This window comes from Haliotis cracherodii, unplaced genomic scaffold, assembly GCF_022045235.1.
Source record: "Haliotis cracherodii isolate W230 unplaced genomic scaffold, xgHalCrac1.p SCAF_13, whole genome shotgun sequence".
Taxonomy (NCBI): Eukaryota; Metazoa; Mollusca; class Gastropoda; order Lepetellida; family Haliotidae; genus Haliotis; species Haliotis cracherodii.
Genome location: NW_027266268.1, coordinates 8258135 through 8273546, shown reverse-complemented (window position 1 = coordinate 8273546; position 15412 = coordinate 8258135). Strand labels below are relative to the sequence as shown.

Below are 15412 nucleotides of genomic sequence, written 5' to 3'. Positions count from 1 at the left end.
ATGTTGGTGCATCTTCTGATTTCTCTCAACTGGCAGTCCGTTCTCGTCTTACGTGAGCAGGAGTTAGGTGAGTCATTTTTTATATGTTTTTGCCTATTTTCAATGACATGTCAAAGTAAACTTGGTATCATACTGCTTCATTGTAGTATTAGATATATATCACCGCTGTGAAGCAGCATAACTTGTTTTTGCGACTGCAAACCTTGCACATTTTGGTAATATCAACCAAGAGTGCACTAAATGTCAATGTTGGCTTATGAACATGTGGAATCGGTAGATTCGAACCCGCCCATCAGACTTGGAGAGCTGGCACCTACTCTCGTCACTGAAAAGCACTCTTCGCCAATTTCTCTGCTGCCACTGCTGCACAGTCCTTGTCCATCTCAGTCTGCTACGTCGGTGTAAAAAACGTTAACGTCATGCCCTTGAAAGGTCGATAGGCACGGAGACCATACAGCCGGAGTCGTCTAGCAACGGTTCTTCTGCTGACTGGGTGTCCAAGGCTGTTTGCGGGTGATGACGTCACAGTGAGGAATCTAGACCGTAGGTGAAGCACCCGTAAATACCGATCTTCTTGTCGGGTCTTCCACTCCTCGGCCTGTCTGCAGTGCTGACAGTTTGCCTGTGACGTGTGACAAGTCTGGCGATAGTGCACTTGAAGCAGCCCATGATCCTGGCAACGTGCTCCTGTGTTGCTCCCATTCGCAATATACAGATGGCTCTCTCCCTCTGCCCTGTGGTTAGTCGAGGCATATTCGTTGTATTAAACGGTTTCATGTGATGAGAGAGTACAATCCTGCTCATGTTTTATACCGGAATTTCATACGGGTAATACATTTTGCGTTTTTTAGTGATTAAGTTCATTTTTCTCGCAAATCACGGTGAGCACGTGCACATTGTTCACAGAGAATAGGTAAGTTGCATTCCAGCCATGTGTTCCCAACTGTTTCCGTGCTGTTTGGCAAATTTGTTGAAAACTGACGGCCATTATTTATTTGGTGACGTTTCTTTTGCCCCTCAGTTTAGTATATGAGCTTCTGGGTACTGATGAATTTGATGATTTACAGTCGCATGATGATGATGCAATGATGATTGTATTATTGATTGGCATCCCTCTGCTTCACCATGACACCTACTTCCTATCCATGTCGACATAATTGTTTGCAAATGGGTGGATTTAGTGTATGGCATCTACATTTCACATTTCCGTTTCTTATTTGGATATGTGGATAGAAATTCAAAATGACGTTAGTCTCTGTGCCAATCAGTATGACAAGAGGAGTGAGTGCGTTGGTTTTACGCCGCTTTTAGCAATATTCCAGCAATATCACGGTGGGGTACTATGACAAGAGGAAAGATTTCGAGTTTTCAATCGTGGATTTTCCCTTCATGTTCAGGAATATACCATACGCTCCTGCTCATGGGGTCTGGTACTTCCGAGCATGAACTTTTATTTAAATTGTACTGAAAGAAATTATGCTTACAATTAAGTTTTTTTTAAATCAAGGTTCCACCATCAAAGGCCTGGTTAAGTCATTCCAGATATTTTTATATTTTAGACATTCAGAGGAATTCACTAAGTCTTACCTGTCGCTTGCCAACTTGATGCACGTTGCCAACCCATGCTATGACGTTGACATGGACGTTGCTGGGAGTTGCTTCAATTTTGTAATGATAATTGTGTGAGTGGTATTTTTCATACCTTGGAATTCTCATACCCAACATACATTGGAATTCTCATACCCAACATACTTAGCATGTTTCATGTATTTCAGATATACACTTCAGCCGCTCGTTGGAAACATCAGGTATAACCAGTATGGACTATGATACCAGCTCCTTCACAGAAGAGCACCTGCTGACAATCCTGGGAGATTTGGAGAAGCTGCTCCAGCCTCGCCTCAATGTACTTCTCCTCTGTGACGTCACTACTAGTGTGTCAGTCGTACGTCAATTGGTACGTCAAATATATATATATATATACCTTTAGAATACAGTACCACAACTTCTCGTGAAGACGATCTCTGTCGTAGGTCACGTGTCACTAAGACACCAGTTACTAGTTTTGTGAGAATCCGTCGGACGCGAACCCGCGACAGCTAACCCGCGACAGCTAACCGACTGAGCTACGTCCGCACTGCTAAATTGAGTACAAATTTACCTAGTCATTCCTGAAACGTCACGGAAATTACCGGAAATCATCGAAGGAGTAACGGAAAGTGACGAAGGTTACGGGAAACCATGGTGTCTCGTGACTTTAATCTACTGACGCTTACGAAGGTGTTCGGGATTTCCAGGTAACCATGGAACCGTGTGACGTTATTTTATTTCTGGTTGGTTGTAAGTTCGCGGGCCCGGGAACTTCTAAGCGTCACTTCGCTCCGAATTGTGAAAGAGCAAACACGTACGATTTAAGATGGCAGGATATATGGATGATTCTTTTGAGGATTTTGTGATAGAAAAGAAAGTGTGGCGGATGGGAGCTAGTAAGGAGAAAATTGAACATGGGAGTAAGGATCAGAGGATCAGGAACATGGACCGGGAACTTCCACGGAAGGCTGAAGGCAGTGTTCCGTCATTCCCAAGTTGTACTGACGCTCCTTTGGTGAGTTCACATGGGAGAGATTTGGGGAGGGCTTCACGTGTCATAACTTATGATTGGTTGTTGCTTCACGTATTTGTTACGATTCGTGCTACTTTATCTTGGTGCATGAATCATGGGTTACTCGCTAACCATGTCACCTGTGATGTGTGCAAGAGGTCGATGTATCTTGCCGGGGAAACTGGGAATCATCGGAGTAGTGACGGTATTCGTTGGACTCGTCGTAGAACGATTGATTGAGTTAGGCATCAATGTCATAAATCAATTCTAACTAAAAGCTGGTTCACTGATGCTCGCATCAATATGGCTGAATGTTTGAAATTGATTTTTCATTGGTGTTTCGGAACCGTTTACAGTTGGATTGTCAAACTGAGTATGTTTTTTCTTCGTCAACGACTACTGACTGGTACAACTTTTGTCGGGAGGTGTGTGATAAATCGGTCTACGGGAGAATGAAAAAGATAGGTGGGCCAGGCACCATTGTTGAGATTGATGAATCAAAGTTTGGCAAATGAAAATATCATAAAGGTCATTATGTTGAGGACTAGTGGGTGTTCGGAGGTGTTGAGAGATTGGCCCGAAACAAGATTTTTATGGTACCAGTAGAAAGCCGAAACATTGACACTTTGATTCCATTAATCAAACAGTGGATTTTACCTGGTTTCCTTATCATATCTGATTGTTGGAAAGCCTACAATCCTCTTGATTCTGATCCGGATTATACACATCTCACTGTTAACCACTCCGAGAATTTCAGAGACCCCATCCCAGGTGCGCATACAAATACAATTGAAGGCGCTTGGCTTCATGCGAAGCGATCCACGAATAAGTATGGCACTGTCAAGTCGCTCTTTGAATCGTATCTCAATGAGCATATCTGGAGAGTGAAAGTATCTTGGGATGGCGGAGACTTGTTTGATGCTTTCCTTCGAGAGGTTACCCGACAAAATCAGCTCTCAAACTTACCTGGATCCATTCCACTTCAGCCTGCTTCTTTCACGCCTCTTGCTGCGACCTCCGCCCACTGACTGAGTATTGATCATGCATTGAACGTCGTCCAGATCCATGTTTGGTATTCACCAAACGCCAATGCAATTACTTTTGTTGGATGTTGAATTAAATTCATTCACATTTTTAAGTGTATGGTATTTGTGTGAACAATCACCACGTTGATGCAAGCAATCAATAATAAAAGAATCCCTGCACCCACCCAGTACCCTCTCCTAATAAAACACTTCTCCCCACTACCGAAAAAATGTTATTAATTTTTAAGAAGGTATATTTAAATAATTAACACGGAATATGATTTATTGGAGAAATATCCTCTACGGATTATCAGGACGTGCAATCCCAACTTATCACTGGAAGAACATAAAGCTGTGGAGGATCTTAAAAAGACAAATCTATTGTTATTAAGGAAGCAGATAAAGGCGGCGCAGTCGTAATAATGGACAAGGAATTTTACATTGAAACAGATAATACTGAAAAAGCTGTAATTAAGAAGATTAAAAAACACAGTGAAGACTTCTCTTGAGATCCATACCCTAAAGAAAAAGACTAATTTCTACGGACTACCAAAGATCCATAAAAGTAAATTGATAAATAATGCTATTGCCGAACAGAATGCGGAGTATATCAAAATTACCAGCTGTCCTGATTTGACATTCAGGCCGATTGTCGGAGGACCGGACAGCCCGACTCAGCGCCTAAGTAATCTCGTCGATATCATTTTAAGACCATTAATAAAGCATGTACCGACTTTGTAAGAGATGATGTAGACTTTTCCGATGCTGTACTTACTGATGCAACTCTAGCAACCTTTGATGTGAAGAGTGTATTTACCAACATACCCCATGATCTGGGATTGGAAGCAGTTCAATTTTGGCTGAGAAAACATCCTGAGGCTGTTGACACTGAATTTTCGGAAAGCTTCATCGTGGAATCTTTAAGATTAGTCTTAGAAAATAATACCTTCTGTTTCAACGGAAAATTCTATCATCAAAGAAAGGGAACGGCCATGGGAACGAAAATCGCTCCAACATACGCTTCACTTGTGATGTGTTACATAGAGGATATTCTTTACAGGAAGGTACACGATTCTATGTCAGAATCCATTGCCAACATGTGCGTGAAACTTGGAAGCGATTCTTGGAGGATTGTTTTTTAGTTTGGCTCTCAACTCGTGAAAATTTAGACATTTTTCTGAATATTATTAATACGCTCCATCCTTCCATCAGTTTTACTATGGAGTTTAGCGAGAGCGAAATTCCATTTCTGGACGTCCTTGTAGTTAAGGAAGATACTAAATTGAAAACCAACGGACACCCATCAATACTTACAATTCGGTTCATGTCACCCCAGGCATACAAGAACTATCATTCCTTATTCACTTGCGCGGAGAGGCTTCTTAGAGGGCCCAGGGGGAGCTGCTGCGAAAGTACCAAGGGGGCGTCAGTGACAGCCTAGGAAGATGACAGTGACCCAGATTCAAACACTCATACCTGTCAACCTGTACGGGACATGACAATATCTACACTGCTCAATCTTAATGTGTGTGTGTGTGTGTGTGTGTGTGTGTGTGTGTGTGTGTGTGTGGTAACAGATCTACAACCCACTGCCGGTTGGTACTATCTCAGGTTCGCTTCGATATAGCTATATTGTGAGCACCATGTTGGTGAGTTTCACCAAAGGAATTTTGATCATCTACATGCAGCATCACGTGTGGCTTTGTGGCTTTCCATCCACATGAAACTTAGCTGCTATAAAATAATTTTAAAGGTTTTTACAACGTCAGGATTTGTGTTGTTTTGTCATTTACTGTTCCTCTATCAGATGGTTATCTGTATTAAAGTTAAAAAGATCTTTAATACCTTTAATGTGACACACATTAATTTCGACACTGCAGTGTTTCGAATTTAGTGATGTCAAAACACTATTTAGGTTACCATTTGCTTTCACACTGAATGAATGTTAGTTAACCAGACAAAAGGGACCATACCCGTCCCCTGGCTCAGAAGGATTAGTGCATGGTGGCATATGACATAAGATATGACATCAGTAGCATGGAGAAGATGTACAAGGATAAATTCTACTGTAATGTCCTTCCTCATTAGAATGAAATGAAACAACTTCATATTGATAAGAAGTCTCTGCCAAAAGCAGATTCCATTGTTCAAAATCAAAACACCAATTACTCTAATAAAGTTAAATGTGAAGTTATCATCAATGAGGGGAAAGCGTCAAAAAAGGAGGTAAATAATATTCGTGGCCATTATATTGTGACCCTCACAAACGTAATGAAAGAACAATTACAGTTGGTGAAACATGGTCGTCTATCTGTTTTCATTATAAGATTTATCAAGTTGATAACTAGAGTTTTCATATAATAAATAAGTTTCTTGGCAAGATAAACACAGTTGAAAACGGTTTTCATTTGGACAACAAGCATTTTACACTTTGGAAAACTAAATTGCGAAGCAATGTCAGCGAGGTCGCTAGGGGGATCAGTTTCCATATGTTTAGACCTCTGCAGCTTGTGGTCTTTTCCAGAATATAAAACGGTTGGATTTGACCCATTTCGCAACTGTCTAAAACTTGTGAAATGTTTATTTATCATATCTTTTGTTTTGTTTGTTTGTTGTTTAATACCACACTCAGCAATATTCCAGCAGTCTGTAAATAATCGGACCAGACAATCCAGTGATTGACGTCATGAGCATTGATCTACGCTATTGAGATACGATGACATGCATCAACCAAGTTAGCCAGACTGACTACCCGATCCCGTTAGTCGCCTCTTCAACAAGCTGAGGACCAATTCTATCCCCGTATCTTCACGGGACTATTTATCATTTGGAAGAGATGAGAATACCTTTTTCGATGACATAAATTTAGGATGACATTATTTTTATGTATGCATAATGTATCTATATCACTAAGTCTCGTTAAATACATTGTTTATTTGTCATAAAACAGGCTATTTATCACCTCCACCTACCCACCCCACCCCCCCCCCCCCCCACCCCCACCCCCACCCCACCCCCCAAAAAAAAGAAATTTAAAAAAATATAAATAAATAAATAATAAACTGTATTTTATTTCCTTCGCCAGTCTCGATTCTGTGGTACAAAATCCAACTCATCCGTCGACTTGTGTCACGTCTCACGGGTGCTGGTTGTCGGGACATCAGATGATTTACCCGTACTCCTGGACAGCAACATTCAGGTGGAGAACGTGGCGCTGGTGGAACTACCTTCGCGTCAGGTGAGCTATTGTTTCAACATGTTTGTTTGGTGGACCATAACCTCAAAACAATACATGATTCAGGGCTGTTTGCCCACTGAATACCGTTGGGATCTTAAATCCCATATCCTATGCTTGTTGAAAGAAAATGTGAAAAGGGAAAACAGCTGTGAGCTGCTTAATTGTGTGTCATCGTGTCTCAAAGACCTGGAGCTTTGCCAGTGATGTTTTCCTGGTCCCTTGTATTTATTTAACTCCGAAGTTGGTACCAATGCACTAAAAATTAGTGGTTGATATCATTAATATGATCCACGCCATACGTCCAATGACACATTATCACTAATGTTACATATAAAGAGAATTCTTCTGGCATCTCAAACAAATGTCATCTTAATTTAGTCTATGTGAAACTCGTGCATGTCGGTTTGATATCAGGGACATTCTTCAAAGGCAAGGATGTGGACACTGATGTTTCATCCCAATGGACGTGCTTTCGCAGATGTGGCTCTCTCCAATGACACCATAATAAATCCTACTGACGTGTTCCCAAATGTCAAATTCGGTTACAATGGGCGACAATTTACTGCCGTCATGAAGGTAGGTACCTACAAATATTAGTTTCTTAGTAATTGGAAATTAAATTTAATGTCGTTGGTATTTACTGGATGCTAGAACCATGTTTAACAAAGGCTTAGAATATGCCCTCACTTATAAAGCTGTCAAATGTTTTGCATGCTTTAACAAGTAGAATTGTGATGCCTAACTTCCTCTCCATCGAACCATCACCTCTGGATCACTGTATGTTAAAACGTGCTCATTAGATCTTATGATGTACCTGTCATTTCTGATGTGAACGTGCCCGACCTTTGTAATTGCAGGACAACAGCTTTGGCTATGGCTACATAACAGTGAATAAGCGGAGGGTGTTTGGGTTTCCATTTTGTGTACTGAACCTGCTGGCAGAACATATGAACTTCAGGTGAGTTTTTGATTGACATACAAAAACATGTGGTGCAAACAGCAAATATAATCTGTCATATAAAACTGGCATTGCTGATTTGCTGATAATTTGTCAAACAGACCTATAAGAGAGAAAAGCGACAAAACCCTTTCCATATTCATAATAAATCTCTGCTAAAACCAACATTTTACAAATCTGACTAGATCATGATTGTGTGTTTATGAATCACTATCAAATAGTGATGATACCAGGTGTTCGCGGGAAGGTAAACATGTCCTCCCCATCGTTGGCATCTGTCACGAACACATGCAAAGACAAGTCATTTGTTAACCTGAAAAATCATGGGAATATATGGTACAAGTCAAAATAGGGAATCTCTTTTTTTCTTACACACCTGTGGGTGAGAAACCCATTTGAGATAACTGGTATCAAACATATGTGTGAGATCAAATTCCAGGCCCGTGATTGGCTACTCCATGGTGATGACATGGGGTCAGATGATGACGGACTACTTTCTTGAGTGTAAGTCATTCATAAGTAGCTCGTGCTTCAGTCGAATGTTCACCTACGTCTGTATTGAACAGCAAGACCGTGTAATTAATAATAAAAATAAACAAACTCGTCTTCGTCTGCGAGTTTGTTTGTTATTATTATCAGTTACGTTGTCTGTTGTTATTGCAACATTATCGTTTTTTCAGAGTGTAAACCCCCTGGATGCCACAGCGACACATATGTCCCTTCTCTTCAACCCTCACTTCGAAATCGAATAACATTCACAATACGTGTACATCAGGCAGAATCTTCACAGTTTTGAATTCCCCCTTCTGTTTATCATTTACTGTCATTTTAGGCAATTCAAAATTACTGAAAGTGACTGAAAGTGACTGAAAGTTGGGTACATTGTAAATTTTGCCAAATCACATTTCACTGCGTTATATAAATATTTACTGTGTGTTTAGAAATCTAAATATCGGATATTAACTCGAATAACTGAAGGAGAAAAATAGCATATTAGTGATCACGGGTATCACATCACTAATGACAATTCTGAAACGTCGCTGATAAGCCTAGAATCGTTTAGAATGTTTTGGAAAATACGCATATACGAACGCCGAAGTGTACGTTCCGCCATTATTGGATTGTTTACAAAATGCCGGTTATGAGACGCCTATTCGATCAGGTATATTTCAAACTCAGCTGCTATACATGCATCCCTGAATTCCTCATACATTTTCGAAACAATGGATAAATGGTCTTTGTCACCAATGCAAATTATCTAGATGAAATCATGCGAAATAAATTAGGTATGGAAACGAAAACTGTGCTCGGAAAACTTAAATGTAAACAAAGCAAAATTCAGATTTTACACTGTGTAGCATTTTTAGAGGTACTTTCGACTAATTGTTGCATACATTGGCTCCATCACGCGTTTGAGAATATTAATGGGAAGAGTATCGTTGCACTAATTATGGAATTACACATATATACAATACAATGATGTGGTAAATTCAACAGAAGCCGTAAAAGTTTCCGTCCTGTGTGACGCCATGACTGACGCTAAATCACGCACAACGATGACGGTAGTTGTCTGCATTTCTGACTAATTCTCTTTGATACATTGGAAAACATGGTAAACAAATAACAGTACGCAGATTGTCAGAATTTTTCTGATTACCTACGTGACACATTTATGTGTATACGATCCCTCAATCAACGAAAACCTTCTCTGGAAATCCCGCGTACTGTTGTCAGTGAACACGCCATTTTATAAAAGTCGGTCACCGGTAGTGATGTCATACGGAAGTAAACATTGTTGTACATATTTGGTAATATGTTTGAGGTGTAAACTTTCAACTTGGCACCCAGCGTGTTCTTGGTTTTTGTCTAGTATGCATTTTCATCATCGCCTTGATAATCCACAGATATGACGGAAACCTTTTTAGTGTAGGGTCACATTATTTATGAGTAGTAAGCAGCACATAGGATGACGTCACTTATGACAGAGGTGTCATGTATTAATGCGCTACTGCAATCATGAGAATAGACAAAATTCATCGGTTCGATGCTAAAAAGGTGCGATTGTAGGGTGTGTAAGAAACAGATTACTGCACTCGTGCCTGTCAGATACCATTGATCTTACAACTCGTTGTTACAAAGTGTATCTAAATCGCTTTCGCTCGTTAGATACGTTTTGAAACAACTCATTGTAAGATCAATGGTATCTGAGTGGCACGAGTGCAGTAATCTCTATTTCACGGATGCGTCAGATTTGGAATTTTTCACCACATGCCTACTATAGAACTTTTTTAAAGGTTTAGAAAGGCCTTGAATGGAGTAACCTTGATCAAACAATTTTTGAGCAAGGGTATGTATGTTGCTCTTTGAAGGCTTCGAAGAAAGGGCTTGCTCGCTTGTCCCTCAAAAGTTGTGAAAAGATGTACACACCAAAGGCTTGAGCTGCTGTAATAGTGTAAAGCATATTTTCGAAAGTTGAAGTCCTCTCTCTTGTCATACAGTCAAGTAGAGAGTTGTTTGTCACTCTGGCAAAAGATTCGCACTGACCACCACAACACATTAAGTTGATTTGTTTTGTACACAAATTGCTCTTGGTCTCAGAGTTATATTTTGAAAGTAACAAGATGAACTAAATTATTAACCAAGTGGTGAAACATATCGGTGCATATAATTCTGATTTTTGGACAGTGTGCGCATATCACTTTTCAGTTACACTATACACTTGATCGGCTGATTGTTGACATTCATTCGTTCATATTTCGATCACAAGAATACATTTATTGTATATGCTGGGAATGCAACCAAACAAAGGGAAGAAATTGAAGTAATTTTAATTTGTAATTGTATTATTATCTCATTCTGAAGTACTTTAGCAGAAAATCAATATCTCATTGTATATCTTAAATATACATATGCAGATGATAACATTTTCCCTCAAGGAAAATATCTGCCAGTCCACATGGTTCAGGATGACCGAAGGGATGTCGCTACACAGTTGGACTATTTCCCCTCAAATGGCATTATTGAAATTACAAACCATAAAACTGCAAAGAAAACAAACTGTGCATCAAACTCTCCTGAAGAGTACTGAAGTAAAGGTGACATGTTTGTATCAAGGACTGACACGCTTGAAATACAGTTTTTCACCACGCTTTGTTGTGTTAACACTTTCAGCATATGTAGTCCGTGATCTTTAAATGAAATGATTGAAGTCTAACTAGAAGTTGTCTGCTGCATATGTCTAATCTACCAAGCATTTGTGCTTAGACAAGGTACTAGTTCATAGAGTGAAATTAACGAGAGAATACGATCAATTTAATTTGTTGAATTAGCATTTTGTCAGTTATAATAAGGCGTTAATGTATTGTTAAAACAATAATACGGCATTTTAATGGGACAACAACATAGCATTTAATCGTTTACCTGTACTTGAAAAACAACAAGAATTTATCTTTTATAGCTAACATTATACCCTTGAGGGATCTTTCAGTTGCTTTAAAGACATCATTGTTTGTTTTTCTTCATTCATCTTCACATCACATCTGTGGTAATAAACAGAATAGTATACTCGCGTCAATTTAACGTTACTTTTGATTATTAAAAGCATGTCAAGTTTTATCACAAAACATCATAAGATGCATTTATTTTCAAGTTACAGAGTTATATCTCCAAGAGAAGATGACTGGGGCAAGAACATCAATGGTTCTTGGACAGGACTCTTAGGGATGCTGCAGAGAAGGGTAAGGAGTGGTGCAGATTAACAAAGTACAGCTCCGAACAAAATAGATCAGACAAATTAAGATCAGCTGATTTGAATGTGTGGCTTGTTGAGTTTGTATCATTGTAACCCCATGACATGGATGGTTACTTGTGCTGTACAGACTTAATTAACTACAGGCAGCTGTGATATATCCAACACATTTCCCACTCTCTGAGAGTAAAGGACAGGAGCAGATAGACAGCGATGCTGTTCAGTGAAGTTTTATTTATTTGCTAAAGTATTTAATCATAAACGCAATAAACTCAGGACAATATTACCTGATGTTCCTATCAAATGTCGCCAGGTGTTTCACAATGTGCAACTGTGTCTGAACACAAAGGTGTGGTATAAATCATCTGGAACATTTTCCGTTTCTTAGACTGATAGAATATCATTTTTATTCGTGAAATAATGATTATGATATGGAAGCACTCACTCTCGCAATCTCCTCCTTAATACTTTGAAAATCATAACAAGCCAACTGGTTTTAATAGTTTCATAAATGAAAATATAATGAAAACAATGTGTTCATTGCTGCTTGTAGAACACTTGATTGTTGTAGGAGGCTGACCTGGCATCGGACATCTTAACTATCCACATTGACCGCACTGCAGTTGCTGATTACCTCCTGCCTCCAATCGCTGAAACCAAACAAGCGATCATGTACAAGAAAGAGGACGATGTTGACGAGGACACATTCCTTCTCCGGCCGTTCCAACCTTTTGTCTTCATTATGTTTGGCGTGTCTCTGATTACATGTATGATCTTCCTGTCTTTCTTAATCTTAGTTCATGATAAGGACGAATTCCATTCCAGAAAGTGTCGAACAGGCGCCTGGACAATACAGACCATTACACAAACAACATTTGAAATTCTTGGGGCCACTTTAAAGCAAGGTGAGAAAAAAGTGTTCATATTGTCAGGTGAATTTTTTCAGATTCTGATCACCATTTTGACTAAATTGTCTATAGCCTGTGTTTATTATATATTGCATTGACCACGGTTTAGTGAATCCATATTAATCGGAACGGTACCGTTTCCACTGAAATCATCCAAAAAAACACATTTAATGATCAAAGACTCACGAATTAAAGATAATTGTATTAAATCAAACCAACAGGAATCTCCCCGCTGGTGGGGGTTTCACTGTGTGATACGAAGGGTGTTTTATGTACTATTTTGCATACAGGATCAACTGCAAGGTCATCACATACCTCAGAGAAGATCCTCGTGTGGGCATGGTGGATGTTTACAATTATTATCTCTGCTGTCTACTGTGGGACCATCATGACTACATTTGCTGTAAAATTAGAAACCCAACCGTTTTCTAACATGGCTGAGTTGGCAGCCAGAGAAGACTACAAAATAGGCTACGATGCATCAAGCATCACTGAAAACATTTTTCAGGTAAGCTGATCTACAAGGACAATGAAGTAAGACGAGTTCTATGGATGAACAACTTCTTTATTACAATTAGTGCAACTAGGTTGCTGAGTTTATTGATGGCTGAGACAAGGACAATGTTTCGAAATTTAAAGCTGTACCAATGAAAACATCAACGATCGAGGTGTAGTCATGTTTGCATATACCTTCTGTACTATTTCTTGTACACAATAATATATGCGAATCTGTAAGAAAATCCAGGGTTTTGATAAGCGTATGCCTGAAGAAATAGAGAGAGACACAATAGGTGTTATATCAGTTCAAGGATACACTGATCAACAAAAGCTTTTGCTCCTTGGTAAGCTATGTAATTCAAACCTAATGTATATTTTCAAACAAATGTTTCTAGTCCGACTTGGACAGTTTAGATATAAAGCAACACTAGTTAATAAGAACAAGTGGGACACACCAAATCACCTATCTTTAGCATGCTACATCTTGTCTCTAAATATAATTTGTCTGACGAGGTTAATGATTATATAGTGTGTTCAAATTTCATCAAGAAACGATTATGGTCACAACTCGTGAAAGAAAAGATTCACCTACACGAAAAACAATTACTAAACAATGCTCTTCTGAGCAGATTATCTCTGTCTAGATATCTAACAATACGATCTGGACGAGAACATAGGTTATGGAAACTTGCTCTCGATAGACCAGAATATTGTACTTCCTTAGCTAGAATAGTTCTCTCCGGTTCAATGCCACTAGAATCAAAAGGAATGTATTTGTGGAACAGTTGCGAATGATATAGTGAAACACGTTTTCATGTCATGTCAAAAGAATTTAAAAGAACGAAATAACATATTTGATAAAATCATTGATTTGCTTGATGTTAAAATATTTGTGAGACGATGATACCTTTCTGACTTTTCTGCTTGGCGGTTTACATAAACAACTTGAAGATGAATTAGAATACAATGTATGGGCAGAGAGCATGATAAATATTGGTGGTGCAGTTAAAAAGTGGGATGAAGTCATCCGAAGCTGCTTATACTAAACGATGTATATATTGTAAGCAAGTGTACATTTGTAAATAGCACATGCTAATTGTCCATATAATAACACCAATAATCAATATGTTACATATGTATATGAACTTCTTCTGACATATATGTAACATACATATGTGTGTGTGTGTGTGTGTGTGTGTGTGTGTGTGTGTGTGTGTGTGTGTGTGTGTGTGAATGTGTGTGTTTGTGTGTGTGTGCGCACGCACACTTACACTGTAGGTGTCTTTTTTTCACTGTATACCTTGTACTCTTCATGAAATGGAGGAAATAAAGAATATTTATTTGTCTGTCTGTCTGTCTGTCTGTATGTATGTCTGTCTGTCTGTAGTCATGTTTGCATACTTTGTGTACTATTTCTGGCACACAATAATGTATGCGAATCTTCTTTACCATTATTTTCAGAATTCACATCAGTCAGTTGTCATGGCAATCAAACAAAGAGTTCAAGATTTATCTGCCAGAGACCCTGATGTATTCAGCAGCAACGGCACCAAGCACCTGCAAAAAGTATGGGAGGGAAAATATGCTTATATACAAGACTCATTACTTATAGCTTTAAGTAATGCCAATTGCAAACTTAAAGTTATTGAAACCATATATGGAAGGGGTTTCGTGGCTTTCTATCTTCCAAAGTGGTCCCCTTTTAAACAAGATTTCCGAAACAGGTTTGTGTCTATAGATATATCTATTTGTGAAAAATACGACTGGAACGAATCAATCGTAGTCAGACTATCAAGGAAATAGTGTTGTAGATATTGTTCTGAATATATTAATATAGTGTTTTGGAGTGACTAAACGCCATCGTTTAATTGTATTTTAAACAGAAATGTAAACGCTTGAAACCCCAAACACCAGAAAATCTGAAAGCAAAGTTAAAATATACTGTATACTGGCAGATACAAGTGCTGAACATAAAGTTCAATAAATATATATATTTATTCAGAAATTAAGAAAAACAAATGTCTTTCAAGAGATATTCATGAAGACATTTCCTTGACTTTTACGTCGTGATTCCCAATTTGCACGTGCATATTCATGCACGGCACACAATTTGGATGTTTGCGTGTTTGCTTGCTGCAAGCACGATAGTAACACACGATTGTGTTCTTTAACGTGAACAGAACACAATGATAATTTAGCTATCAAGTACTCAAAAAACACTTTACTTTCATCGCAATAAGCACTTACGCAATGCCACAGTTTGCTGAAAATCAACGTCTACTTGCAAACCGGAAGGACGCAAATGGATTTTGCCAGACGTTTTATATTCATTGAAATACAATCTCATCTCTTTGGAGACGTTATCCACCAACATCATTTGTCACGGGAGGGCGTGCACGTGTGACCTCACACCAAACAAGAAAACCGTATTCGGT

General features: G+C 38.9%; 1 protein-coding gene across 1 annotated transcript; it reads left to right on the top strand.

Moving 5' to 3' along the window:
• LOC139459436 (probable glutamate receptor) lies at positions 1-14780 on the top strand. Its single transcript, XM_071240883.1, has 9 exons — positions 1-67; positions 1776-1957; positions 6713-6863; positions 7275-7441; positions 7723-7823; positions 11473-11560; positions 12143-12476; positions 12770-12987; positions 14439-14780. The coding sequence occupies exons 1-9, from the start codon at positions 1-3 to the stop codon at positions 14778-14780; spliced, it is 1650 nt and encodes a 549-aa protein (XP_071096984.1).
• The last annotated feature ends 632 nt before the right edge of the window (positions 14781-15412 follow it).

What these genes read in the sequence shown, in the direction of transcription:
- LOC139459436 (XM_071240883.1), top strand. Translation starts at nt 1, where the DNA reads ATGTTGGTGCATCTTCTGATTTCTCTCAACTGGCAGTCCGTTCTCGTC. An exon ending in TGTCAGTCGTACGTCAATTG is followed by an intron (nt 1,958 to 6,712) that starts GTACGTCAAATA and finishes TTCCTTCGCCAG; the next exon opens with TCTCGATTCTGTGGTACAAA. An exon ending in GGTGGAACTACCTTCGCGTC is followed by an intron (nt 6,864 to 7,274) that starts AGGTGAGCTATT and finishes TGTCGGTTTGAT; the next exon opens with ATCAGGGACATTCTTCAAAG.